The sequence below is a fragment of the Mus caroli genome, unplaced genomic scaffold, assembly GCF_978045245.1.
Source record: "Mus caroli unplaced genomic scaffold, Mus_caroli_1 scaffold_2, whole genome shotgun sequence".
Taxonomy (NCBI): Eukaryota; Metazoa; Chordata; class Mammalia; order Rodentia; family Muridae; genus Mus; species Mus caroli.
Genome location: NW_028227257.1, coordinates 177,688,655 through 177,715,637, shown reverse-complemented (window position 1 = coordinate 177,715,637; position 26,983 = coordinate 177,688,655). Strand labels below are relative to the sequence as shown.

At 45.1% G+C, this 26,983-nt stretch overlaps 1 protein-coding gene across 4 annotated transcripts in view; it reads left to right on the top strand.

Moving 5' to 3' along the window:
- Positions 1 to 26,983, top strand: part of Frmd4a (FERM domain containing 4A) — a 600,187-nt gene that overhangs the window by 411,179 nt on the left and 162,025 nt on the right. For all 4 annotated transcript variants that reach the window (XM_029471433.2, XM_021186444.2, XM_085835220.1 and 1 more), the window contains one exon: positions 4,972 to 5,037. In XM_029471433.2, the coding sequence (XP_029327293.1) occupies positions 4,972 to 5,037 (66 nt within the window). The remainder of the gene's footprint in view (positions 1 to 4,971; positions 5,038 to 26,983) is intronic.

Genomic DNA, 26,983 nt, shown 5'->3' with positions numbered 1-26,983 from the left:
ACCCAGGTGACATAAGCCCCAGGGACCCTCCTGTGTCCACCTCCTGGCACTTAGCTTGCAAACCTATGCTGCCATGCTCGACTTTTTGAAGTTGGTTAATTTTGTCATCTGGCAACTCCATGCATGCCTAGAATAAATTCTGATTACATTTCACCTCTTTATCTCCCTCCTGTTCCCATCACGACCCCCCAACTATCCCTACCAGTCCCTTTCCCCAGATTATTAATATTCCCAGGCTTGTTGTTTTGTGTGTGTGATGCATTTAATCAAGGCCATGGCGAGATCTATTCACTAAATCCTGATGGGGTCCTTGGTTGGGCTTTTTTAATGGCATCTTTTCCATGGGTTCTGGGAATGGAATTCAGTCCTTGTATTTATAAGCCAAGCACTTTATAACCAGAGCCATCTCCCCAGTCCTCTGAATTACTTGATTTCAAGTTTAAAATAGACACCGTCAAACGGATTTGCTGAATAAGAAAGAGTCTGGTCAGCCCCATGCCTCAAGAACTAAAAACTCCTCCACCTCTCTACACGATTTCTTTTTGAAGCATGATTTTTTTTGATACTTTTAGGTTAACATACAAGTAATGAGTTGCATTAGGTCATTGCTTTTGTTTGTTTGCTTGCTTTTTGAACCATTGTTCAATAGTGCAACATGATACATAGCTGGGCCAGTTAGAGAGGACCCTCCAGTAAGCCAGAAGTATCTTAACAGCAAAGTCTGACACCCCACTTTCTTTTTTTTTCTTCAGGTTTAACATTGTGTTTAATATGTGGTCAACATTTGAAATAAGTTTATTTATTTTCTTTTTTTATTGGATATTTCTTCATTTACATTTCAAATACTATCCCAAAAGTCCCCTATATCCCCCGCCCCCACCCTGCTCTCCTACCCACTCACTCCCACTTCTTGGCCCTGGCGTTCCCCTGTACTGAGGCATATAAAGTTTGCTAGACCAATGGGCCTCTCTTCCCAATGATGGCCGACTAGGGCATCTTCTGCTACATATGCAGCTAGAGACACGAGGTCTGGGGGTACTGGTTAGTTCATATTGTTGTTCCACCTATAGGGTTGCAGACCCCTTCAGCTCTTGGGTACTTTCTCTAGCTTCTCCATTGGGGGGCCCTGTGTTCCATCCAGTAGCTGACTGTGAGCATCCACTTCTATATTTGCCAGGCACTGGCAAAGCCTCACAGGAGACAGCTATATCAGGGTTCTTTCAGCAAAATTGTGCTGGCATATGCAATAGTGTCTTCATTTGGTGGCTGATTATGGGATGGAACCCCAGGTGGGGCAGTCTCTGGATGGTCCATTCTTTCATCTTAGCTCTAAACTTTGTCTCTGCAACTCCTTCCATGGATATTTTAATCCCTGTTCTAGGGAGGAATGAAGTATCCACGAGTTGGTCTTCCTTCTTGATTTTCTTGTGTTTTGGAAGTTGTATCTTGGGTATTCTAGGTTTCTGGGCTAATATCCACTAATCAGTGAGTGCAAATCATGTGAGTTCTTTTGTGATTGGTTTCCTCACTCAGGATGATACCCTCCAGATCCATCCACTTGCCCAAGAATTTCATAAATTCATTGTTTTAAAAAGTTGAGTAGTACTCCATTGTGTACATGTACCACATTTTCTGTATCCATTTCTCTGTTGAGGGACAACTGGGTTCTTTCCAGCTTCTGGCTATTATAAATAAGGCTGCTATGAACATAGTGGAGCATGTATCCTTCTTACTGGTTGGAACATCTTCTGGATATATGCCCAGGAGAGGTATTAGTGGATCTACCGGTAGTACTATGTCCAGTTTTCTGAGGAACCGCCAGACTGATTTCCAGAGTGGTTGTATAAGCTTGCAATCCCACCAACAATGGAGGAGTGTTCCTCTTTCTCCACATCCTAGCCAGCATCTGCTGTCACCTGAATTTTTGATCTTAGCCATTCTGACTGGTGTGAGGTGGAATCTCAGGGTTGTTTTGATTTGCATTTCCCTGATGATTAAGGATGTTGAACATTTTTTCAAGTGCTTCTTAGCCCTTCAGTATTCCTTGGTTGAGAATTCTTTGTTTAGCCCCATTTTTAATGGACACCCCACTTTCAAAATAACACTTCTAGTATGGCTAAAAACAATGACGCACTTGGTGAGCCCATGTTACTATGGAATGTTTAGGCAGCAGGGATTTACGATTAAAACTGGAGCCAGCTGACACTCATGCTCAGCCTTGCTCTCCAAAGGATTTCCTTTGAGGGTGATTGTTAGGACTCCAATTGTGTCTGTGCAGCTGAAAGTTGGGAGGAGGAGGGAGGCAGTATTATTTTACAATCATGAGAACGAAAAGACATTTCAGCATGCCTGGCAAGCCAAACAATGCTACAGATGTCTGCTCTTTCTTTGTACACACCCACAAGGGCAAGCCTGTTTTGAACTGACGATGAAAACTGGGTTCTCCGATCTCACTTGTGAAGGAAACAACAAACAGGTGCCCCTTTGAGACACAAACCACAGCGCTGCTGTCAGAGGAAAGCTGTGCCTTCCAAACATGATGACTCAAAGGGTTTCTGTTCCGACTCTTCTCCATGCCAACTTTTGTAGGACTATTTTGCTTCCTGCAAAGGAAGCATGGAGCACACTTGCAGTAAATACTGTCATCACCTCAGTACATGGTCCAAAACATACTGAGGAGATAAAGTGAAGTTAGTGAATTTTAGTGAGGGTTTTCTTTTTCAGATGAAAACAGGGTCTGAGAGGTAACATTTTAAGTCTGAACCTGATATACAATGACATGTTTTGATAAAGGGACTCTCTGCTTCCTTTTTATAACTTGATGGGGGCATACCTTCAGTCCAAGTACTCCAGAGGGCAGAGGCAGGAGGATCTCTGTGAGTTAGAGGCCAGCCTGATCTATATAACTAGTTCCATGCCAGCCAGGGCTATATGGGATCTAAATCACATGCCAGCCAGGCCAGCAAAGGATGGCCTTAAACTCCTGACTTTCCCCTCCACCTCTCAACTGCTAGGATTCCAGGCATGGGCCCCCTTCGCAACCCTGTGATGAATGGTTTCTGGTTGTGTTTTTCGGTTGTTTTTAATGAACTTCAATACAGCATGTTAGATGGTTGTACACGTTCCTTCCTAGGATTCACTCATACACAATGATTCTAATGAGAGCTGAATGACTGTACTTAAAAAATTATAGCCAAAGTACCCACTCTGTGGCTATTAAGTGCCTGATTATTACTGGAAGTTAACATTTCTGGTGTGACTTTTTTTGGAGAAAGAATCATTTTGACATGTTGGCATAGCAGCCTAGATTTCAATCTAATTTAAAATTGTAATGACTTTCACTGAATAAGGGAGCGATTGAAATGAAGATTTTTTAAAAAATAATATCAGCCTGCTAGGATATCTCATATGATCAAGGCTAAAGGAGTCTCAAGTCTTGAAGGTCAGATGAGGACTTCTCACAGAGCTACATCATGTCTGAAGCCAACTGACTGGGCTAGTATTTGCAAACTTAAAAGCTGACTAGTGGAAGTTTCCCCCCTAGTTTTCATCTATTTTACCCCTGTAGGATCTGTGTTATGTTAAACTTGGCTGCTAAGTCATTGTCACAACTCAGAATCAAGAGCCCTTTGAGATTAGGCATATCCAAGCAGCAGTGGTGTTTAACGTAGGTCCCCAAACCAGAGAGATCTGACAGGGTAGAAGGGTGGTGGCTGCCTTCTTTGAAGAAGGAGAGGGCATTTTCTCATGGGATTCTATGACATCTTTGGACTTGTTGATGGAATAATTCCCAGGGAATAGGAAGTAGCATCTTTTCCATCTTCCCTGGACAAGATGATCATGAGGACTTTGACAATAGTCGGGTAAACTTAAATGCATCCTTTAATCTGTTTGACATAGCTGGTCCCTGGGGGCAGAGAGGGAGGCCCTCAGAGAGCAGTGGTTCTCACTCTTCCTAATGCTGCAACCCTTTAATATAGTTCCTCATGTTGTGGTGACCCCCTAGCCATAAAATTATTTTTGTTGCTACTGTAACTTTGCTACTGTTATGAATCATAATATAAATATCTGATATGCAGGATATCTGATATGTGACCTCCTGTGAAAGGGTTGAGAACTGCTGCCTTAGAATCCTGTAAGATACTGAGCTGGAAGGGGTCTGTAGATAGTTGAACCTCAACAGTGGTATTGGATCCAGCTAGTCAAGACCAATGCCCATGTTTCTCCCAGAATTTTGGGATACCATTACAAAATCTAGCCATTACCAAAGTTAAATTTTGCTTCTTAATTATATTAAATTGAAACTTATATTAAAAATTAAAGATAATATCTATCCAAAGTCTATGATCCCAGCTCTTACTATACCTTGCCTTTATCTGTACTTTGTCTGTGTCTGTGGGTGTGTTCGTGTTTGTACAAGTGTATGAAAGAACAGCTTATGTGCATGCACCCATGTGGAGGCTGGGGATCAGCCTTGGGTTATACTCCTTAGTCTCCACCGGTTGTTTGAGACAGGGTCTCTTTGGCCTGGGGCTTGCCAGGTAGGTTAATGTCATTTTTGGAGGTCAGTAAGGGGGATGGGTGAGAAGGAGGCACAGTCTGGGTCCTGAGCTTTGCCTTTTACTCATGGTGACAGATACTGAGGAGCTAGTAAAGACCAAGTGACACTACCATTCAGCATTCTGCTACAGAGGCACGTGCTAGTCCGTTTCACATCTACTTCATGGATCACAAACACCTGCAGACTTAGACTCCATCTCGTGTGCCTCTGTTGAACAAGCTCCACCATACTAGTTGCTGCACAGAAAGGTCTCCATAAATGTCTTCAGTCCAGCTCCTTCTTGGCATTATATGGCCAACTCCCAGTGTGGGAAGCCTCATTGAAGGGCTAGTGACGTTCAGCCCACAGACCTTCAAGAACTCCATCCAACTACTAGATTTTCAGTGACCGTTCATTGTCTTCTCCCATAGATGACGGAGGGCCGTCGATGTCAAGTACATCTCCTTGATGACAGGAAGCTGGAGCTGCTAGTACAGGTAAGTCCTCTGGGAACACTTTCCTGCTTCCTCTGTGACTAATGAATGGGCTACACGGTAGATTTCATGGTGGGTGGAGGGGGGTTGTCTACTGTGCTTATGTCTCTGTCTAGCAAAACCTGAGTGACAGTGGCTGAGACACACCAAGGTGTTCTGTGTGTATGCTATTTTTACTTGTTCTATTTCTATGTACAGCCTGTCTCTGGTGTTCAAGGCCAGATGTATATATAACCTATTGTTAAAAATGTCTAGAAGAGGAAATTTCTGCAGCTACCAGTAGCTATTCTTTCTGCTTGGAAGGAGTTAACAACATTGTAACCTAAATAACTCCTGTGTCTGAAACTGATGCAATCTCCCTCAGAGGGGAGAGAGTTCCTTCTTTCCAAATTAAGCTTTCATAGTAGGTGAAGAAAGAAAAAGCAGCAGTGTCTTCCATCTGTCCCCGGAGGACTAACAGCCCCCTTTTCGCCCCAAGGCCTGGGTTGTGCTACCATCAGTGGCAAACAATTAGAGAAATTGAAGTGGGAAATTAACATATTTCTCCCCAAACTGAGAGCATATTAAAAAACAAACAATCAAACAAACAAACACAGAACAGCCACAGAAGGCATCAGAACCCTTGGTCTTAGATGTCTTTGCCTGGCTCTTGACAAGGCCATTGCTTTACCCAAAGCCTAAAGGACGAGGGTAATGGTGACTCCAAGCCTTGTTTAAAGTCATTGGAAATCTAGCTCAGTCCCAACCGTTTATGACACTTGGTTTGATATTCTCTGATGTTGTTCTTACGATGGTCTCCTTTTCTATCACACACATACATCTTCACTCTCACATACACACACATACTCACTCTCACACACATATTCACTTACACACACACTCACTCTCACAAACACATACACTCACACACACTCATACTCTAATACACACACACTCACACACACCACATACACTCACTCTCACACACTCACTCACAAACACACACACACACACATCACATATACTCACTCTCACACTCACATACTCACTCTCACAAGCACACTCACTCATACTCTCATACTCACACACACCACACACTACTCACTCTCTCATACACTCACTCACTCTCACATATACACACACATTTGCACACATGTATGTGTGTGCTGGGATTACAAAGATGGGCACCACATCCAGCCATTGCATGACATCTTGCCATGGAGACTTTTCCTCACAGGGATGGAATGCTGTCTCTATGCTCACTCTCAGGGCATTCAAGACAATGCAAATTACACATGTGCAGACTTAGCTCTCTGGCCTTGGACTTGAAAAATGATCCAATTACAAACTTTAAGAGTTAACACTTTCAACAGGATTCCAATAAAACAGACGCTATAAATGGATTGCAGAAAATGGAGAAAGACTCCTAATTGCACCACACACACAGCCATTGTTACTCTTAGGCTGCTGGGTGGGATTTCTTTCCAGCATTTCCTTATTTACATGTTTCACTGCTGCAATTATAATATATGCATAAACTGTGCACTTTATATTCCCTTATATCTGGGTCCTTCCTATGTCACAGTAAGTGATCTTTATTAAGAGCTGGATAGATTTCAGAAATAGACGGTTGTTATCTAATCATTCACCCATTTAGGTGCGCATTTAAGGTTGCTGTTTTTCTGCCATACAATGTTTCCACTGTTACCAACAAGTAATTGTGATTGCCCTGTCCTCGTGTGCGGCCTACCTACATTCTAGATTACGGCCTTATTAGGCTAGATTCCGTGGCCTACAGCCTGGGGTTTGACTTGGGAGACTGAGATAACACAGGGAAAACTGAGCAGAATTTCTCAGGTACAGGAGCCTTCCCCTTGCTGACCCTTGGCAGTTAAAGTTGTTAAGAATCTGTGGAGGAGTTTATAGCAAAGTGGCCTGTGGGGTTTGTATCACATGCTTTTCTGAAATCCAAGCTTGGGGGCTTAGAGCAGCCACCTTCTGGGACAGGAAATGAGACCACAAAGAACAGCCTGGTTACTGCTGATTAGCAAGCTGCTCTGGGGAAAGTATGAATGGAGACAGCCGAGATGACCTGTCCAAGAAAAACTAATTACTGCTACATACTTTGAGAACAATTATGTTAGGCAATCAGGAGAAACTTAGTCTGAACCCTACAAAATCAAAAAAAGAAAGAAAGAGAGAAAGAGAGAAAGAGAGAGAGAGACAGAGAGAAGAGAAGAAGAAAAAGAAAAAGAAAAAGAAAAAGAAAAAGAAAAAGAAAAGTATTGTGTTAGGCAGTCAGGAGAGGCTCATGCGACTCCCACCCTTTGGGGAGAGCACTTTTCCATTCAGTTCCTCTTCCTAGAACTCTAAGCTTCCTACCTCTTGTCCTGTGAGCATGGCTAGTTTCCGTTCAGTCTGCAAGCAGTTCACAGAGTCAGAGGACTTTCCCATCCTTAGCCCCAGTGGCTTCCACTGATCCTCCCTCTATTCCCCAGGAGCCCCGACCTGAGCTTCTTTCTCTCTACAGCACAAGTCACACTTCATTTGCACTGCTTGTATAGTAACCATGTGTGTCCCTAAATGCCCAGTCTGCTGCCTGACATGCAGTGTCACCAAACACTACTGTTGAGTGAAGGAAGGCATGATCCTAAGGCATTTCCTATTCTGCCTTAGAGGACTTCTTATAGTGCCAACCGCTTAGCTGAGGATGTGGTCTTGATACACATAGTATATACATGTGTGTTATGTGCACACACATATATAAAACAATTCCAAACCCCATGGCAGAGTGGGCCTCAGTATAATTGGGAGGAACATGGTTACAGCTCCACCTCTCTTGCTGTCTGGTTCCCATCACCTCAGGGTGCTGGGAACCAGACAGCCACAAAAATAATTTCATGCAGTCACATAAACTTGATCACTGTTAGCATGATATTTCCAGGCCAAAAAAAAAAAAAAAAGTGTGGCCACATTTCTGCCATCGGATGCTTAAGTTGGAAAGCAGCTTGGTATTACGGAGTGAAATCTGGATGACTTTCAAATCCTGATGGCTGTAGTAAGTGAAGCCTGGCCCCTGAGAGGGAGGACGAGAAGTCAATGGAGCACCCGCGAGGGGTTTATCCTAAATGCCCAGGAGACATTTTGGCACCCATGTAGTTCCTTATGTCCTCAAGTCCCTCTAGGAACTGCTGGATGAATATTTATCCACGCCATGGGTGGGTACAGGTAGCACCCTGGTCACCCTTCAACCTGTAGTGTCTTGTTCTGTCATCAAAACTTCCTAACGCTGACATATTTCCTAAAAGGAAAAACAAGACAGACCAGAAAACCCTCACTAGAGGAGATGCCACCCATCTGTGACTCTGAGTCAGTGTCCTGAAGCAGCAGCATCCAGAGCTGGGACACCAGGCATGTTGTGTTCAGTGGCTTCTCGAGCTTTGTCTTCCTACTGTGGCTCCTTTGAAATGATTTTTTTTCCTTCTGATTGGAATTCCTATTTGCAGGGGCATTTTAAAAGAAGAAGAGGGGGATGGGAGATGCTGGAGATAGTAATGCTTGCCTGTAATCTCTGCACTCAGGAGACACAGGAATATGGATGTAGGCTTAAGACCCAGCCTAGTTTACAGTGGCCAGCCAGAACTTCTTGGCCAGATCTTAACTCAAAACAAAACACAGAAAATGTGTTTAGTGCTGGTGAGAAGAACTTAAGGAAGGTGTAGATGGATTTCCATTCGCTGTCAGCCTATTGATGGGACGTTGGAAGCTGATCCCAGGGAAGGTCCTGGACCTTTCCACAATGGGTGTTTTAAAAATAGACTTCATTTTCAGTAGAATTGAATGGTGGAGGTGTGGCTCTTCCTAGCAAGGCTCCCTACAAGCTTAGGATACTGGACCACATCCCATTGGAAAGGAAGACAAGCCAGCTCAAGGAAACAGACGCTGGCCTTCTCAGCCTGGACGGTCTCATCTCTGCTTTTCCCATCACCTTTCATGAGTGGATATTTTGTTCTGCCAACTTTGTCACCTCACACAATAAAGCTTTACACACTGAAGTCCTCTCCGCCTGCACAGATGGCCACCATTCCCCGAGATTGCTGCTGTGTTTATGAAGCTTCAGTGGGATGGGAGGCGGCATACTAGGGAGGACCACATCTGTCCCCTCTAACCCAGTCTCTTGGTGGCTGGTGGCAGAAAATTTCAAACTGTCCACTTCCTGTAAAATAGAGGAACCCGTGATTCTGAGAATCCCATGGTTCTGAGAATCGGGGAGACTCTAAGGAGTCTGTGTTTCCTAACAGAAGTTAGGAAGGTAACAAGACAGTGCTGCCTGCCATTACTTTGTGCCTCTACTCTTGAAAAGGTCCCTAGGGCAGGAGCTTCTGGGGTCCTCAAGCCTGACAGGCAAGAGCATTACTCACTGGCCTATCTCCCCAGCCCTTTCCTTTCATTTGAACTCAGTTTCTAATCTAGGCATATCCAACCTTTTGGCATCATGACATACACGGTCATCTACAATGTTCACATTTAAGAACCCCGGCATGGGGGGCACTAAAAAAGAAAACCACCAATTCGTAAAGGGTCACAGCTATCCTGAGGTGTCTCTGGTAGCGGTAAGGGCTGCCTGGTATGGCAGAAGGGTGAGGTGACTGTTACCATTCTTGCTTTTCTCTGACACAGACACTAGTAGGATTAAGGAAGTTAATGTAGGCTTTAAATAAAGTGGTACTTGGAGAAAGAGTTGACACACTGCCTACTATGGACTAGAAAAGCAAGTGTACAACTAACCTTTTAAAAATATGTCTGGCTCTAAGAGTGCCACATAGAATAAACGAACAGACTTTGTCCATGCATGCCTACATACACATTACCCTCACAGCCCCTCCCCAGACACTTCACAGATAACATCCTCTAAAAAATGTAAAAGGATTGGTTTCTCCCAAGCAAACCAGAAACCAGGAATTCCCTCAAAGCACATGTTGCCAAGAAAAAGAAGAAAAAAAAAAAAAAAAAAGACAAGACACAAGACAAGTTGATTTCTTGTCTTCTCAGCTGAACAGGGTAGGCAGGTGGTATCTTCTGATTGGCTGGCTGACCCTTCTGCTGAAGTCTGGCCCATATCTGCCATCTGCTTCCTTCTGTGCTCCATTCACCAGGAGTCCCTGCCTCAGCCAAGGGCTAAGGATGCACGCAGAGGCAAGGAGTAGACAAAGGGACTCAGCATCATAAACCTTCTGTCCTGGATCTCTCAGGCCACCTTGTCAAGAAGAGCCAGAGGGGGTGGGACAGCACCGCCGTGAGCTGACCTCTGCCTTCAGAGTGATTGCCAGCATCATTTATTAAGCTCTGTTCTGTGAATCAGGCACGCTACCAAATGAGCAAACCAGATGTCGCCGCAGCCCCTGGGGGTGGCCAATAATATTTAACATCTTAAAGGCACATGGTAAAGCAAACAAATGTGACGATAGAGTATAGCCAGATGACGTGATGGTAATTCCATATGTCATCAAGAGTTCATTTAACAGCGTGAAGGAATAGGAAACAGTTCATGAGGGTATGCACGCACAGATGAATAGTTTCCCCCTGGGGGAGGAGCAAGAAGATGCCAAACCTTCCCCCTTCTCCAGCAAGGACTTTTAAAAACATTCAGGATTGGGAGTGGGGGAGCTAGTGAGCATCTCTGTCTGTGCTGGAGGAAAACAAAGGCGGCAAAAGCCCAGTCTCCCTGGGGGATATGAGACAGGCAGAGTAGCAGAACATACCAGATTGATGCTACCATCTGGGAACTCCCTCACACGTACGTGGCTCCAGAACCAGACAGCTCAGCCAAGCACAAGAATGGAGAGTAGGCCATTCAGCATCTCCAGCCCCAGGGATGACTGGTCCAGGACCTTGGTTGCCTAGCAACACCACTATAGAGCTCCCATTCCCCCAAGCCCTCCTGCTTCCCCTTGTATGTTCCATTTCTTCATTGAAACCGATCTTAGTTTGGATTAGAAATCTACTCAATGAGCACTGCTGATATTTGGCTCAAAGGAACGATGAGTTCCTTGCTAAGGAGGGATGAGAAGAGATGAGGTGAACAACACAAGCTAAGCCCATAGCCACACAGCACAGTTCAGCAGAATGTGAATAATTTTGTTGATAGAGGAGACAAATGAAACACACACACACACACACACACACACACACACACACACACCTGTGTGTACCTTTAACAGAGGTTTGGAAATAGTGAGGAGAAGTTGGTCTTTGTGGAAAGGATTAGTGACAAAGGCACCCAGGGGTTTACACAGCTAGGGTTGATGCTGATTTGCACAGTAACTCTCATGTCGATTGCGGTACCTTGCCTACTCAGATACCAGTTTCCTAGGTATATTTGCTAGGTGACCAAAGTCCTGAACCAGTCATCCCTGGGGCTGGAGATGCTGGAGATGGCCTACTCTCCATCCTGTCCTTCCTGTGCCTGGCTGAGCTGTCTGGCTGTAGAGCCATATGTGTACTACAGAGACCTTGATGCTATGATGGTCCAGCTCACCTTCCCTTTGGGCTAAGAATCAGTAGCTAGCGATCATCAATGACTGTTTACATTGTGTCACTCTGTCTTAGTGACTGCTCTATTGCTGTGAAGAGACACCATGAACAAGACAACCTTATAAAGTAAAGTACTTAATTGGGGTCTTGCTTATAGTTTTTGAGGATTAGTCCATGATCATTATGGCAGGAAGCCTACAGGAATGGCACTGGAACATTACAGCTGATAGCATTACATCATGATCTGCAGGTGGAGGGAGGGAGGGAGGGAGGGACTGACTTGGCCTGGTGTGGGCATTTGAAACCTCAGAGCTCATCCTGAGTGACACACCTTTTCCAACAAGGTCACACCCATTCCAACAAAGCCACACCTACTAATCCTTCCCAGTTTTACCAACTAAGGACCAAGCATTCAACTATATGAACCAGTGGGATCATTCATATTGAGACCACAAAACACTCATTACAAGTTTAGCCACCAGTGGTCCTTGTTCCACAAATGGGCTGTGTGTCACTGTTTACTCCATGATGGTGTAGACAGTTCTCCTCTTTCCAGCATTTCTGCCCATGAACCCTGTCCTGTCTGATAAGGAAGGACCCTGGGAGACATGTGGAGGCACATGTATCCATTTTGATGGGACTTGTCACATCTAGTATCAAGAGGGATGGAAGTCCAATTCCCAGGGGGAGACAGTATCCTCGAGTATGACAGGGAGTAGAGGAAGGGACAGAAAGTGGCTCTCAGCTACCGTAGAGTTTCTAGACTCTTCTTTCCTTATACAATCACTTCTCAGCCCTTAAAGCACACTTCCCCCATCTCACTCAGCAGAGATCTAAGTATTAACCCCTCCCAGCTGTTTGGATGGATTTCAAATCCTACAGCCCCTGTCACATGCCTCCAGCTGCTTTCGGGACTCTGTGACAGGCTCCCTGAGTGGTGTCTCCACCTCCACACTTTATCCCAGTACCCAGACCCCTCCTCCTCACAACTAGATAGCATCCTCTTCCATCTGCTCTGAGAAGGAGCCCCTGAGTCTCCAATCAACCAAGGATCTGCACTCATGGCTCCTTCATCTGTCACTACCCTCCACATCCCTACATTTTATCAGTTTTTCGCCTCACAGCCTTCCCTCTCCTGGGCAGGGGACACCTCAGTGTAGACACAGGGCTCCTTACAGGTGTACTGTCTGCGTGGAGTCCTGAAGCAGTACTTCTGCCCCCCCCCCTTGTATCTGGCCCTCCCCAGCGTGTCTTACACCACACCACCAGGTAGTTTTTCCAGAATCCCTTCTCTGTGACCTATTCAAAAGCTACTCAACAGCTCATCTTATTTGACTTTTCTCTTTTGGTTCTCAAGTCCCTCCATAATCTACCCCATACGCTGCTAACAGGAGAGACTCAAATAGGTGACGAAGGGCTTACTTACCCTGTGGGGTTACAGTCGCTGCCTGCGATTTCTAATTGCAATGAATTGGCTCTGTGATTAAGAGTAAAGGCAACCACATGGCTTTTCTATAGTCTTAATCAATCGCTTCCTGAAACTTCTCTTAGCTGCAAAGTCCTTTGTCTAATGCTCTGTAAATAGAGGAGGTTTTACTCCACAAACCTGCCCCTGGTCACTAATAGAGTCTTAACAGAGGCTAACTCATGAGTTAGAAATTATCATTTTACTTAGATACAAGACGATAGAAAATTTAAGTGGTCTTTTATGCAAAATATATGCATTCATATATAGCTCAATGCAAATCAAATTTATTCGCATATGCCATCCTTTAAATGTTTTGGGAAATTGTATGTCATTGACTTATTATTATATTAGCTGATTTAATTAGTTACCATTTATTTTTGTACCTGAGTCTATTCTAAGAGGTCCTTATGTGCCGAACCATCCAATCAGCCCCACTGCTCCACATCACAGATGACTGTTAATGTCCCCATTTATCAGATAAGAAAACCAGGGCACAGAGAGCCTGCATGACTTACCCGGAGTTTTGCAGCTGGGAGAGACAGGTTGGAGCTATGCCTTCTGCCTCCAGAATGAGAAAGGAGCTCCAGAATGCTGAGGCCAGACCTGCTTAAACTGGAATCTGATGCTTAGTGACTCAGGATGTTGGCCAGTTGGTTAGCCTCTTTGATGTTCAGTATCTTTCTCTGTAAAAAGGCACATTAGCTTCCAGCTCCTTTAATCTTATCTGTAAATCAATGCTGATTTGCGTCTCATGGAACTGGTTCTGAGTGAATAAATCTGTGCCATGCTCTGAAAATCTCCAGGCACTTGGCAGGCATCTCTTCACAGGAACCCAAAGCTTAGACTGGACCACTTGGTAGCTATGGAAACCTGGTCAGTCCTTTGCCTCTGCTGCCTCATCTGTAAAATGGGAATGTTAGCCTTGGCTTGGCACGTGGTGTAAATAGACAACTATAGAATGTTACCTTATTTGTTGGAGTGTTTTTTCTAATTACCTTGCCTTCCATGTGATTGTGCTCAAAACTTTCTGCAGTGTTTGTAGTGTGGAGCTAGGATAACTGAACAAGTAACAGGCTGGCAGTCCCTCAAAACACACTTTAACTGTCACCTGATCTGTTCACAGATACTGGTCACCAGTCCTCATCTTCCCAGTGTTACACATAAGTCACATGACAAGGTCATGCTACTGTGAGGGAAATTTATGTGCATGTGTTCATGCAGGGTCTAGATAACCATCTAGAGGGCAGAATTAGGTTTTGTGCTTCAACAATGTCAGACCTGATCACTCATTCTTGGGGATAAAATAGGGAGAATGAGCTTGATAGTGGCCATGGCAACACTTTATAAATGGCCGGCCTTTAGTGCTTGGTGTTAAATGATGGTGAAGCACAAGCTTATATGGCTGGCTCACACTGGATATGATCTGTAGGAAGGTTAAAAATAGAAAGCACGACTGGTGGGCTTGGAGCCGTGGTGGCATGTTCTCGGCGGGTGCAGAAAGTCTGCTGCACCAGGCCAGGTCTGCAGATCTGGGGCTGGGGCCACGGGTGTGAGACGAAGCCGGGGAGGAGCGGGGAGGCGGTGGTCCTGCCCGGCTCGGGTCCCCGTGTGGCGCCAGGTCCGGGGCTCAGGGCAACCTGCGTGGAGTGTGAGGCACACAACTCAGCTAAGGGATCCTTCTTATCGTGTCTGGGGCCATGCTAGTGCTGGCCCTGCACTTAGCGTCTAGGTTCTTCCCCAAATAGCCAGCCCAAGACTTGATGGTGCGTGATTCAGCGAAGGAAATGACTACCGGAAGCCCAGACCTGATGCATTTGGTAAACTTAAAATGCAAAGGGACAAATCTGGACTCTGAGCTGGGCCATCATGGGGAAAGATTAGAATGGTTAAGGTCTCTGGGATCTACCAGAGCCTAAAAGAGTTAAAAGTCTGGAGTCTGCGAATAAGACAGAACTCCGAAGACAGAGGGACTTAGGTAAATGACCTTGCCACCAAGCCTGACTCTCTCGAGAAAATCAACTCCAGCAAGTTGTCTCTGGATCTCCACTCGAGCACCCCAACATGTACATAAATAAATGTAATAAATTAAAAAAAATAGAAAGCACATTCTCTCCCTTATAAGCAAGGCTGTGATTGGCCTGCTGGGCCTATGACTCACAGGCTCGGGTTACCACAAGTTCAAGCCTGGGTATTAGCTGCTAGTTCCCAGAAGGCCTGTGTGCCTTTCATAGAGGTTGCAGTCCCCTGACCCGAATTTTATAGTGCACAGTGGGACTCGTGTCTTGGGGCATTCAAACACACTCTGCTCCACTGCAAAGCTCTGAATCCTGTGTGACCAAGAAGGTGCTGGAACCGCAGCAACCTCCCAGGATTCCCAAGAGAGCCCCATTCCCCAAAAGAATGCTTCAGGGCCTGTACACACTGATTAAGGATCTTTTTTCCTTTTTGGGAAGGCAGTTTTAAAATTCCACATGGAGTCCTTTGAGAGTGGTAATAGACCGGTATAGTGATCATTCCGTTTTAAATTGTTGATGGATTGTAAGATATATTGCTACAATAAACTGGGCCATATGTTGGCTTTATCAAAAATCCTGTGCAAGCATTCCTCCACTTTGACCTTCCATATGCTCATAACAGTGTCAGTGGTTTATAAAATAACAAAAAAGAGCATCAGTAGACTAATATCTCCATATTTCATACCAGGGTCATTTAGAAGTACAGTAATTCCCCCAGAACGCCTGGGAGCCCCGCTCCACTGTACCATATGTGAGTTACAAAGGCACAGACACATGGGGACTGTTGCTTTTCACTCTCCTCTGGAGATCAAACAACTGACTTATAAACTAGTGAGGCTCTTGGTATCCAAATGCCTTCAGTGTTGTGGGGTCTATAAAATACATACATGCCCATAAGCACTCATGCATACTAACAACCCACATACACAAATGTGCTTGTAGTCACATGGACACACTGACACTATCACAATACTCACATGCATATACAAGTACACACTCATATAGCACACACACACATCTCTAAGTACATAAATTATGTGTATGTATATATACACATACATGCATATATAAAGTACACCAGTCTTAGCAGAAATATATACTGTATATCTTAGTTCACCAACACTTGTCTCGGCAAACAATTCTCTTTTCTTAAAACATTTTTATTTCAATTGTATGCGAACCTGCATATTTATGACTGTATGTAGGTATGTGCATATGACTGCAGTGCCCAAGGAAGCCAGAGGTGTCAGATGCCCCCTGGGGCTAGACTCACAGGCAGTTGTTGAGCTGCCCAACATGAGTGCTAAGAACCAAACTCAGGTCTCCTCGAGGAGCAACAAGTGTTCTTAGCCACTGAGTCATCTCTCCAGACCCCAAGCCATACTCTTGAATAATATGAAAATGGTTTTCCTCCTACATAGTCTGACTTACTTCTGGCTCAGGGGTACTGGGTGAAGCCAATTCTAAGATCTCACTTGTACGTGTGTGTGTGTGTGTGTGTGTGTGTGTGTGTGTGTATTGTGATAGTGTCAGTGTGTTCATGTGGATGTAAGCACATGTATGTGAGCTCATGTGTGCATGTTATTAGTATGCATAAGTGCTTATGGGAGTGTGTGTATTTGGCAGACCCCACAACACTGAAGGCGTTTGGATACTGAGATATTCACTAGCTTCTGAGTAGACCTTAGCCAACAGAAATGAGCATATTGTCACAGGGCAGCCAGCCCCAGCTATCTGAAGTATCATCTTGTGACTGTAGGAAAAGGACTCTTATTATTGACGGAAAGGGTTCCCAGATGGTCCCCAAGCCTGTTCTATCTTCCCACCCAGATCACAGTGGTTCATATCCCCATGTCTTAGCTGGTCACCCACTGGGGAGCAGAGTAAAAGCAGTTGTTTGAAATCAGCAACCTGAAAGTGTATTCCTGGAGGAAGAACACCAGTTCTGTTCAGTGTTCAGACAGAAAGGGAGTAGGCTCAAGGTGTCCAGAACCTGACCAGCCACGGCCCTGAGCATCAGGATTAGAGGTGTACTTGGCCTGTAGGAGTCTCACACAGGAGACTGCAGACTGTCTGCCTTTCTGGAACTTGCTTGCATGACTTACAGATGGAGGCAGGACAGGGGAGTGGGTCACAGACTTTTGGATGAAAAGGATTTGGAATTGTAAAGATGCATGGTTGGCTAATTCGCTACCCGCAAGGTGCATTTTAAAAATGTCTTGCTTTGATTTGTTGTTTATTCTGCTGTAGCAATTCAATGACCTAGGCTGGCCTTGAATTTGAGATGCTCATGGGCCTGTACTATCTGTGTGTGTGTGTTTGTGTGTGTGAGTGTTGGAAATAAGTGAGGCAAGTCCTCTGGAATAGTTTCTTTTTCTTTGCTAAATGAAGATATAAAGGAAACATAGTCATCTATGCCAACCATTTACCTAACAGGACAGAAACATACACCCGTAGACATCAGAATCAAGTGCAGTCTTTGGAGTAAACTGCATTAACTAGTATCCCATATATCAGGGTTATTTTTTTCTTGTTTCACCATCAATCCAAGCAAAAGGCACCCAGACTTCTAATCACGCACCGCACCGGGGTTGGTCTCCATGGTGACCAGCTTCCATCACAAGTCATTTCATTAGCATATCCTCAAAGTCATAAACTCTCCTGCAGGGGGCTGCTGAGATGGCCTTGTGGATAAAGTGCTTGCCACTTAAGCCTAATCACCTGAGTTCAATCCCCAGGACCCACAGGATGGAAAAAGAGAACAAACTTCAGCAAACTGTCCTCTGGCCTCGCCACTGGTGCTTCACTTAAATAAATAAATAAATAAATAAATAAATAAATAAATAAATAAATGAATGCAATGTAAAAACATTATCATACTACTCAAGGCAATCACAGAGTATAGTGCCAGTGCCAGGAACCAGAGACAGCAGCCGTCAGATTCTTAAATCTAAAGGGACAGCTATGGCTGGAACGTAGTTCTGTGATAGCATTCTTGTCTACCATGCTTGAGGCCCTGGGCTCCCCAATATTGCAAAAACAAACAAACAGAAGCAGTGGCTAAAGGGCCAGGTACCCAGATCTTAAACTTTGGTTACGCTAGTTGAAACAAGATCAAAGTTAATGTTTAGAGTCTCAGCTTCCAAGCATGGACTTCGATATTAGTCCAAATTTTAAATGCTACTATATCAGCCACAGTGGGTACTGCAATAAAAGGCCACAGGCTAGGTGGAGGGATTAAACTCAGAAATGCGTGTCTCACAGGTCTAGATGATAGAAGTCCAAGAGCGGATGTAAGCAGGGTTATCTTTCCAGAGACGTCTCTCTGGCTTGCAGCTAGCTGCATTCCTTCTGTCTTCATGTGGCCTTTGCTTTATCATCTCTTCCTCCTCCCTCCCTCCCTCCGTCCCTCTCCCTCCCTCCCTCCCTCCCTCCCTCCCTCCCTCCCTCCCCTCCTCCTCTTCAAGGTCTTCTTTTTCTCCTCCTTTTTCTTCTCCTTTCCTTCTTCCTCCTCTTCTTCCTCCTGCTCCTTCTCCTCCTCCTCCTTTCTTCTACTTTTTCCTTTTTTTTCCTCCTCCTCCTCTCTTGACACTGATCCTGTTGAATGGAGACTCTGCCCCTATAACTTCATTTAGTCACCTCTTCAAAGGTCCTTTCAGAATCCAGCTACTTTCTAAGGCTCCATGATTTGGATGTTAACAGTTGATTGGAGGGGGTGGAGAAGTGACTCCGGTGTGAAGAGCACTGCTGTAGGAGAGGACCCAGGTTCAGTCTCCAGCACCATATGAGACTCTTACAACCACATGTGGCTCCAGCTCCAAGGGATACAGTGCCCTCTTCTGTCCTTTTTAGGCACCTGTACTCACATGTCCATATACTGAGACATACACACAACTTAAAAATGAAACTATTTTTAAGAAACAATAAGTTTAGAGAGGGGCAATTCAGCCCAAAACCATGACCCTGGGTACATAACCTTCTCAAGTCTTAGAATCTACTTTGTTTTTTGATATGTAAGGAAAAGAACAAGCAGTAATCACATGTTCAAAAGCTGCTGGGAAGCCAGGGAACAGCAGGGACGCTGCCTGCTAGCCTGCCCCTGGCAGTGCCGCAGCCTCACCGCACCATTTTTATAAGGACACAGTGGCTTGCTGTCTGGAATGAGCCATCAGTTTCTCGGTCTGAAAGTCAGTATTTCCCAGTCATGGGCTTCTCTTGTTCCAGCTCTGAGACACTTGGCAAGTCCACAGAGCAAGCCAAGCATCAGCTGGGCTCAGCCCTAGCCTGCTCAGACTTGAGTCATCACTCTTGAGTTAAGCTTGTATCACCCACTCTAGCACTCTGTCGTAGCCACCGTAAGTTGTGGCTAAGGACTCCCAGGTCTCCCTGCTCCTCTCTGGCCACACACAGCAAGTCTGTATGCCTGCAACTTAAAGAACCTTTATGTACACTCTGACATAACTGTGTGGAAATCCAGAAAACCCCATAAGACTAAGCCCTCTGGCTGCTGGGAGCTCACAGAACAAAAAGACCAGGATGCTAACTGCATCCAAGGCCAAATTGACTGCGCCACCACCAAACCCCAAGAACTTTACAACTACACGAGGAGTTCCCTTTGGCAGGCGCTCTGCCTGTGGCAGGGATCCCAGTGGCTGAGCTGTACCACTGAAGAAGCTCATTCAAAAGTTATTTCCTCACAAACAGCTTCCCCAGTCTTACATCCAGATGTGTTACTAAATAAGTGGTGACCTCCCGAAAGTGCCTGTAGAAAGGCTGATTCTTCTAGGTCCACCCAGCCCTGAAGTTACACTAGTCATCATAAGATGCCTTTTCTTCAATGTTTGTGGTTGTAGCCAGTACATTAGACCCTAGACTAAAGGAAAATGGTCATTGCCCCGACCATCTCCTAAGAGCATGCAGTCTAAAGAGTGAAATCTCAGTCCAGTCAGAGATATAGAGAAGAATTTCTAAAGGTAGAAACACTGAACCAAGAAGGGAAACAGCAAAGAGATAAGATTATTAAGTCAGCCACCCATGCATGGTGTGTTATAGCTCAGAGTGCTTTCCCAAGTAAGAATAGAGAGCCCTGCCCTGTCTTTCACAGAACTTTTCAGACTACCGTATCTCTCCATCTTTTGCAAAATGTTCCCTGGTCAAGTTCCCATGGAGATCAAGAGATTCTCAACTGCTATGATGCTGTAGGAGCGGGAAACAGAAAGGAGAACACTCGGGGTGGAATAGTAGACACGGGATCCTCTGTGGTTCTGCAAATGGACATGTGCATATTATACAAAAGGAGTATAGTTCAGATTTTGAGATAGGACCTCATGGTGTAGTTCCATCTGGCCACAAAATTATAATTCTCCTGTCTACCCTGCCCCAGAGATCTGTCTGTCTCTGCATCCCCAGTACTGGAGTACAATGATCCACCACCACCTTCACCCACCTTCTCATTTCTTACTGGATGCAAGGTTGGCTGTCAGAGGTAGAGTACCTGGGAACCTATTGGTCAGAATGGAGAGATGAGATGGACCTCGGGTGACAGCATTGTGCCAGTGGGTAAAAGCCTGAAAGGTTCCCATTCGGATTGACAGGTTCCAACATACAGTGGGATGGCTGAAAACTTGACCCTGTGACCCTCTGTAACTGTTACATACTGTTGCCACTTGCTGACCTAGGCTATTGGAAAATTCGAATCAGTGTCAGTAAATAAGGTTAGAAGGGGACCCTTGACTTCTTAGGAGAACCTGTGACTCAGACCTTGACCTGTGCTGTGTCTTGTGAGAACTTTCTCTCCAGATTAGTGACAATATTGAAAGCAAGGTGACAGGTGACAGCTAATCAATCTACATTTGGGTGGCTCTCTCAACAGTGAACCCCCTGTGGAAGCATATCCCTAATCTTGCACTCCCCCAAAAATCACCTGGGAGAGGTGAACTGCATCAGGAAGTGAGATATGCTTATATACACTTCTTTCCCATCTGAGATCTGGCACATTGAACTGTAAGACTCTGCCAAGAAACTTACAGTTAAAACATATCTCTGGGTGGCTGCCTCCACAGGCTCTCTGGACCATTTCAAACCCTTCAGGATAGTCCAGGAATTCTTTTGGGGAGCCTCAACTTCTTAAGGCTCCTAGGAATAGGGTTCGATGTCATGACACTCGGGGAAACACTGTAGCTGGCTCTGGGGAGACATATATCCTACCTCAGCTCTCTTAAGAACCAGCTGGGTGGCTCTGGGAGGCCATTTTTCTTTTCTGTGTTTTACCATCCAAAAGTGATGTTTTTATCAGGTGTAATTTCAGCACTCTGGGAGTGGAGGCAGAAAGATCACAAGTTCTAAGCCAGCCTTATTTAAATAGTTAAGTCTTTGTCTCTAATGGAGGAGGGAAGAGGGGGAGGTGAGGGAGGAGGCAGAGGTATAGCAAACCTCTGTCTCCTCATGGACACACATGCACATGGGCACATGGCACACATACCCTCACATGCATGTACACATACATGCACACACACACACACACACACACAAGATCATGATCTAAATGATTTCTTTCTAGCCCTTTCTAATGGTCTCCATCTTGGGCTCTGATGCTTTGGGCTCAGTTAGATGATACCTTAGTGACATGTCCTGTATACATGCCATCAGAGTAAATTATCTGATTGTCTTTTAGCCAAATTGGAACTAAGAGAAAAGTTGGATGAAGAAGAATTTCAGAGCTAAGAGTGAGGTCTTAAAGTAGCTCAGAGAGGGATGGGAGGGCAGTGTCAACTCTGTCAGCTCAAACTGTCAGTTCACTGTGTCTCCAGTGCCTTTAAATCACTCACTTTTAATGGTCTTCCTGGACACAATCCCTGCATCCACATGGCCCGTCCAGTGCCCATCCCTCTTCTCTAGATGTCTTTTGTGATCCTCAAGACTGCTCACTGGATGGGAAATTTCAGGCTCATCAATTTAGCTTTCCCGATGCCCCAGGAGATGAAATTAGTCTCCAAAATTTTTCTTTCTATGTCAGGCTCTCACATCCCTTAACTCTTCAGAAATGATTACTTAGAATCCTGGAAGGAGCCTCAGGGGTAAGGGGGCTGATTCCACCCATTCTTCTTCTTCTAGCAGAAGACCAAGGGCTGAGCTCATGTCTGCAAGCAGGGCTATATTTTCGGAAAGACTGAAGTAATTTGTGTCCAGAGACTGGCTGCTAGTTATTTCTTTCCCCCTTCTCCTTTGCTTTGGAAGTGCTAGAGATGAAATCCAGAGTCTCCTGGTAGACAGGAGTTCTGCTGCTCAGCCACATCCTACAACCTCCGGAAACCAAAGCTGGCTTTGCTACCTGGATATATGGTCTTTTTAAAATAACTAGTTCACATACTCTCAGCAATGAGAACCTCTTTCTGTGGGTCCAGTTAGACCATATGTCCAACATATGTATGTGTATATGTATTTGTATATGAGTATGTGTGAGATATTTGTGCACACACACAGGCACATGCCTTGTGTCTGTGTGTGTGACAGAGATTATCTTAAAGTCCCCATAACTAATGACAATGGCTGACAGACTTACTCTAGATTTCTTTCAAAAAACTCCTAATTTGGGAGGAGGGCCAGACAACATCAAACTGGCTTCAGACTCTCCATGTGACTGAGGATGACGTTACAGTTCTGATCCTCCTGCCTGCACTGGGATTTCATACATGGGCACCACAGCTAGTTTTGTGCTGGAGATGGATCCCAGGGCTTCAAGCATGGTAGGTAAACAGTGCCAAAGGAGCTATCTCCTGAGCTGATTGGTCTTTGAATTTTCAGCACAACTGAATACCCACTTTTTGTTTCAAAGACATCTTTTAACAGTTGTTTTGAGGCATAATTGAACTTTACAAAATTACATGTTTTGCTTTCTTTTGTTTAAAATGTGGTCTCACAGTGCAGCCCAAGTTGTCTATGACACCACTGTGCAGTCTACTCTGACCTGACACAAATTTTCTGACTTAACCTTCTAAGAGGAGCAGATGTGTGTCCTACCACAGACGACCCGAATTACAGGCATCTGAAGCATGCAATGTGCTTGTCTTGACATGTGTGTATTCTTGTAGGCCATAGAAGGGACTTTGGCTAGTCTTGTACCTACACAAAGGCCCTCTGAGCCCCTTAGATCCCCTGCCTTCCCCCAGCCAGTCTTTGTGGCTTTGGGGAGAAGCCACTGGTCATTGCCACAAGGTAACCCACTGAAGCTGAGCAAGCAGTTTGGTTCTGAGTGTTCATTGGACTGGGGAATTCTCAGGAGCATTTAGAGGAAAGTCAGGTGGTTTTGTTTGCTTGCTTATCTATGCCTTCACCCAGAGTTCAAGACTGGGCATTTGGTAGGCAGGAATGCACCATGGGACACTGCTCTAGCCTTGAAGAGCTCTCAGGAACAGTGAGAGAAAGCTGTGTTGTACTCTTATGAGCCAGACCCCGCTCACTGTGGGTGGAAAGTTTTACTTCTTCTTGGCAGTGGTCCAGAGAGACTGAGTAGGAAGAACTCTGGGACCCTGGGACCAGATTTTGCTGTTGTAATTGGTTTGGTTTTTGCTTTGTTGTTGTTTCAAAACTAATCTCAACTCCATGCTTATGAAGCACGCTAGCCATGCAGGACAGGATGCAGGTTCTGGGGTGGACAACAGAGTGGTGCCCATGCAGGGATTTGAGCTGCTATCCTTCAGGAGACCCTGTCCTTCCCTCCTGATCTTGCTTTTTTTTTTTCTGCTTTCACAAATAAATACTCGGGCTTTGAACTCCTGGGAAAGTTTCTTGTTGTCCTCCCAGGTGTGTAGACAAGAAACCAGAGTAAGCAAAAGTCACCAGAGCTCTGTTCTTGCCTGGATGCTGAGTTATAAAAGGTGGCTCTCATACAGAGGCAATTCTCTGTCATCGAGGAACAAAAGACACACGGAAAAGACCAGCAATGAAGTCTGTGTGGCTTTCTTTATGTGGACAATGATTTAAGCACGCAGAACCCACATTATGCCCTTTGTCTCTCGTTACTGCCATTGAGCCAGGTGTCCAGTCTGCATTGCATCCTGGGAGCCTGCTCTGCATTGCATCCTGGGAAGCGATCACTCTGTGGCCATCAACAGCATGGCTTTCTATTCAGGGCCATTGGGTGACTTATTCAGAGTGAAGGCTATATAGAGTCAGACATGTTGCAATGTTTCTGTGGCACGTAACAGAAAAAGAACATGTGTGCCTTATGTTCTTGAAAAGCGAGACATGTTACTTCAAATGATATTTACGTGACATCCCCACCCCCCCAAAAAAAATTTAGGCCAGGAGGAAATGAGCCATATCTCAAATCACTGAGATTTCCTTCCTAGACTAGTCAGAAAAAAAGGGAGATTAATAGAAAAAAATCTGAGGTTCTTACTTGCATAAAATGTGTGAATTTATCTTCCCTGGAGGAGCCTTATCCCAGCAAAGGCCAAGGGTCAGAGGACATGCAAATGACTGTGCTTTGTGACATCACTGGATACTTGTAGTTATTGTTTTTATTCTTTAATTTTTAATATGCTGTATCCATGAGTCATTAGAAAGCTGAGACAATAAAAATGGCATAGTGGTTGGATTATCAATTAATAGTAGTGAAAAGGACCTGTTTGTAGGCATGTCCAACTCCCTTGCCCGATTTATAAAAAAAATCATGGATCTTAAATTTTTACCTTCTACCTTATTTAATGGGTATAAAGCATCAGTTTTGTGTAACGAATAATTCTAGACATTGGCTGCTCAGCCATGAGACATGTAGTCAGTCACATACTTGAAAACAACACTATCGATTTAGGTTACATATGTTAGAAGGTAGATTTTTTATTATTATTAAATACAACTTTTGTAAAATGCACCTAATGCCTTGAGCTGCTTGGAAAACATCTGGGTAACCAACACCTCATTAGCAAAGAAAGTGAGCTTGGGTTTAAGTTGGCTTGGTCAGGGCATTGCTGGGGCTGGAACAGGGACCTGGTCATGGCAGGCCAGCAGCATTCCACCACTCAGGTGCCCATGTCTGTGTTAATAATAATTGTACTTGGGATTAGAGAGATGGCTCAGTGGTTAAGAGGGCTGACTGCTCTTCCAGAGGTCCTGAGTTCAATTCCCAGCAACCACAGGGTGGTGGCTCACAACCATCTGTAATGGGGTCTGATGCCTTCTTCTGGTGTGTCTGAAGACTGTGACAGTGTAGTCATACATAAAATAATACATCTTTAAAATGATGATGATGATGATAATAATTCTACTCAAGAAATTCATATCATAGCCCCTTAAGGGGGAAAAAGAAAGAAAGAAATGCTTACTATAGTGCATAGGCTGTGTTTTCACAGAGAGGCACAATGGGAACTCACTTAGCATCTTCTCGCCTCTTCATTTTCCAGAAGATAAGGAAATGAGGTGGTGCCTCAAGGTATGGAAAGCACATCTCTCTTCTAGTCCAGCCCCCTACCTTAAGGTACTCCCTGGAGAACAGAAATCCAGATATGAGATCCAGGTGTGGACACCTGGCGAGTTACCAAGGCTACAGTGTAGCCAAGCAGGATCTCCAACAGAGACGTTGGGTGAGCCCCAGGGTGGGAAGCTGCCGCTACATATTAGGTGGCTGTGCTGGGATTGTGCTGGCTGAGGTCAAGGATGGGGTCTTCTGGGGTAGGACCGGGTTAAACCAAGTCCATGATAGGCTGTAGATCCCAACTTTTCTGTACTCTGAACTGCAAAATTCTGAAGTCAGTGGAGTTGGGGGTAAAAGTCTTGACCTCTGCTCTTGCGTGAACTTGTATGTACCTAAGCAGTAACTCACATCTTCTGACCTCTTCATTGCCCGGAAGGGAAGGGAGGTGGCGCCTCTGGGTGTGGAAAGCCCCATCCTCGTTTTTCTGGTTGTTGACTGTCTGGGGACTGAAACCCAGAACTTTGCACATGGTGGGCAAACGCATCACCACCGAGCTGCATCCCACATCCTCGTGGCTTTGGAGGAAGATACACTTTCATGGCCTTTCATCATTCCCTTTGAACACATCCTTGACTTCCTGGGAAGTCAGCCAGGCTGACTGAGAGACTGGGAAAGGCAGCTATGCAGACAATGACATCTCCTTTGTGCCTGTGACTTGGGCCACAGTCTGACCTTTTCTCCTACATATGAAGGGAAGAGGTGACAGCTCCAAGCTCAATGGACACTCAGCCTGGCAGCTGATGACACTGACTGCCCTGGGGTCATAGCCTGTGATGATTTCCCTCTTACAGACTGACAGACTATTATGAATGCAAAGCCTATTAACTCTATTCCAGAAAGGAGAATGTGAGGCCTCAAGAGAGCAAGCAAGGCCAGCTGAGGAAATACACAATGCATCTGCAGATGAGGTCATGGCTAGGCTCCAGTGGCAGTGACAAGGAGGGGTCAGAGGGTTTGAGGCATTGCATGGGAACCGCCTCATTAAGAGTCTTCCAGTTAAATGTTGCAGAACGCCCTGCCAGCCCCAGATACAGTTAATGAAATGTTTAGGACAAGAAGAGACCAGGAGGAGAAAAGGGAATTGTGGAAAGCCTGCCTTTACCCTGCATCTCCTTTAGTCACACTGGTACAGCTTCCTCAGATTGCTAGCAGGAGTGGGACACAGTGGGCCCTCAATGCTGGACCCATAGCTGAAGAGTCCCAGTGAGCAAAGAGAAATTCCCAGTGGATGAAGCTGCTTCCCTGAACCAGCTGTGAGAATACAACCCCATCAACTCAGTACTTAACAGGCTGAGTCAGAAGGATCGTGATTTAGAGGCTAACCTGGGCTATATAGCAAGATCATGTATATTTTTTAAAAATCAGAGACTGGGGCTATAGGATGTAGCTAAGTTGTCACCCACTTGCCTAGGCTGTGCAAGGCCCTCGGTTCCATCCCAAGCACTGCAGAAAGGAAAGCAGAAATGGCTGACAGAAGGG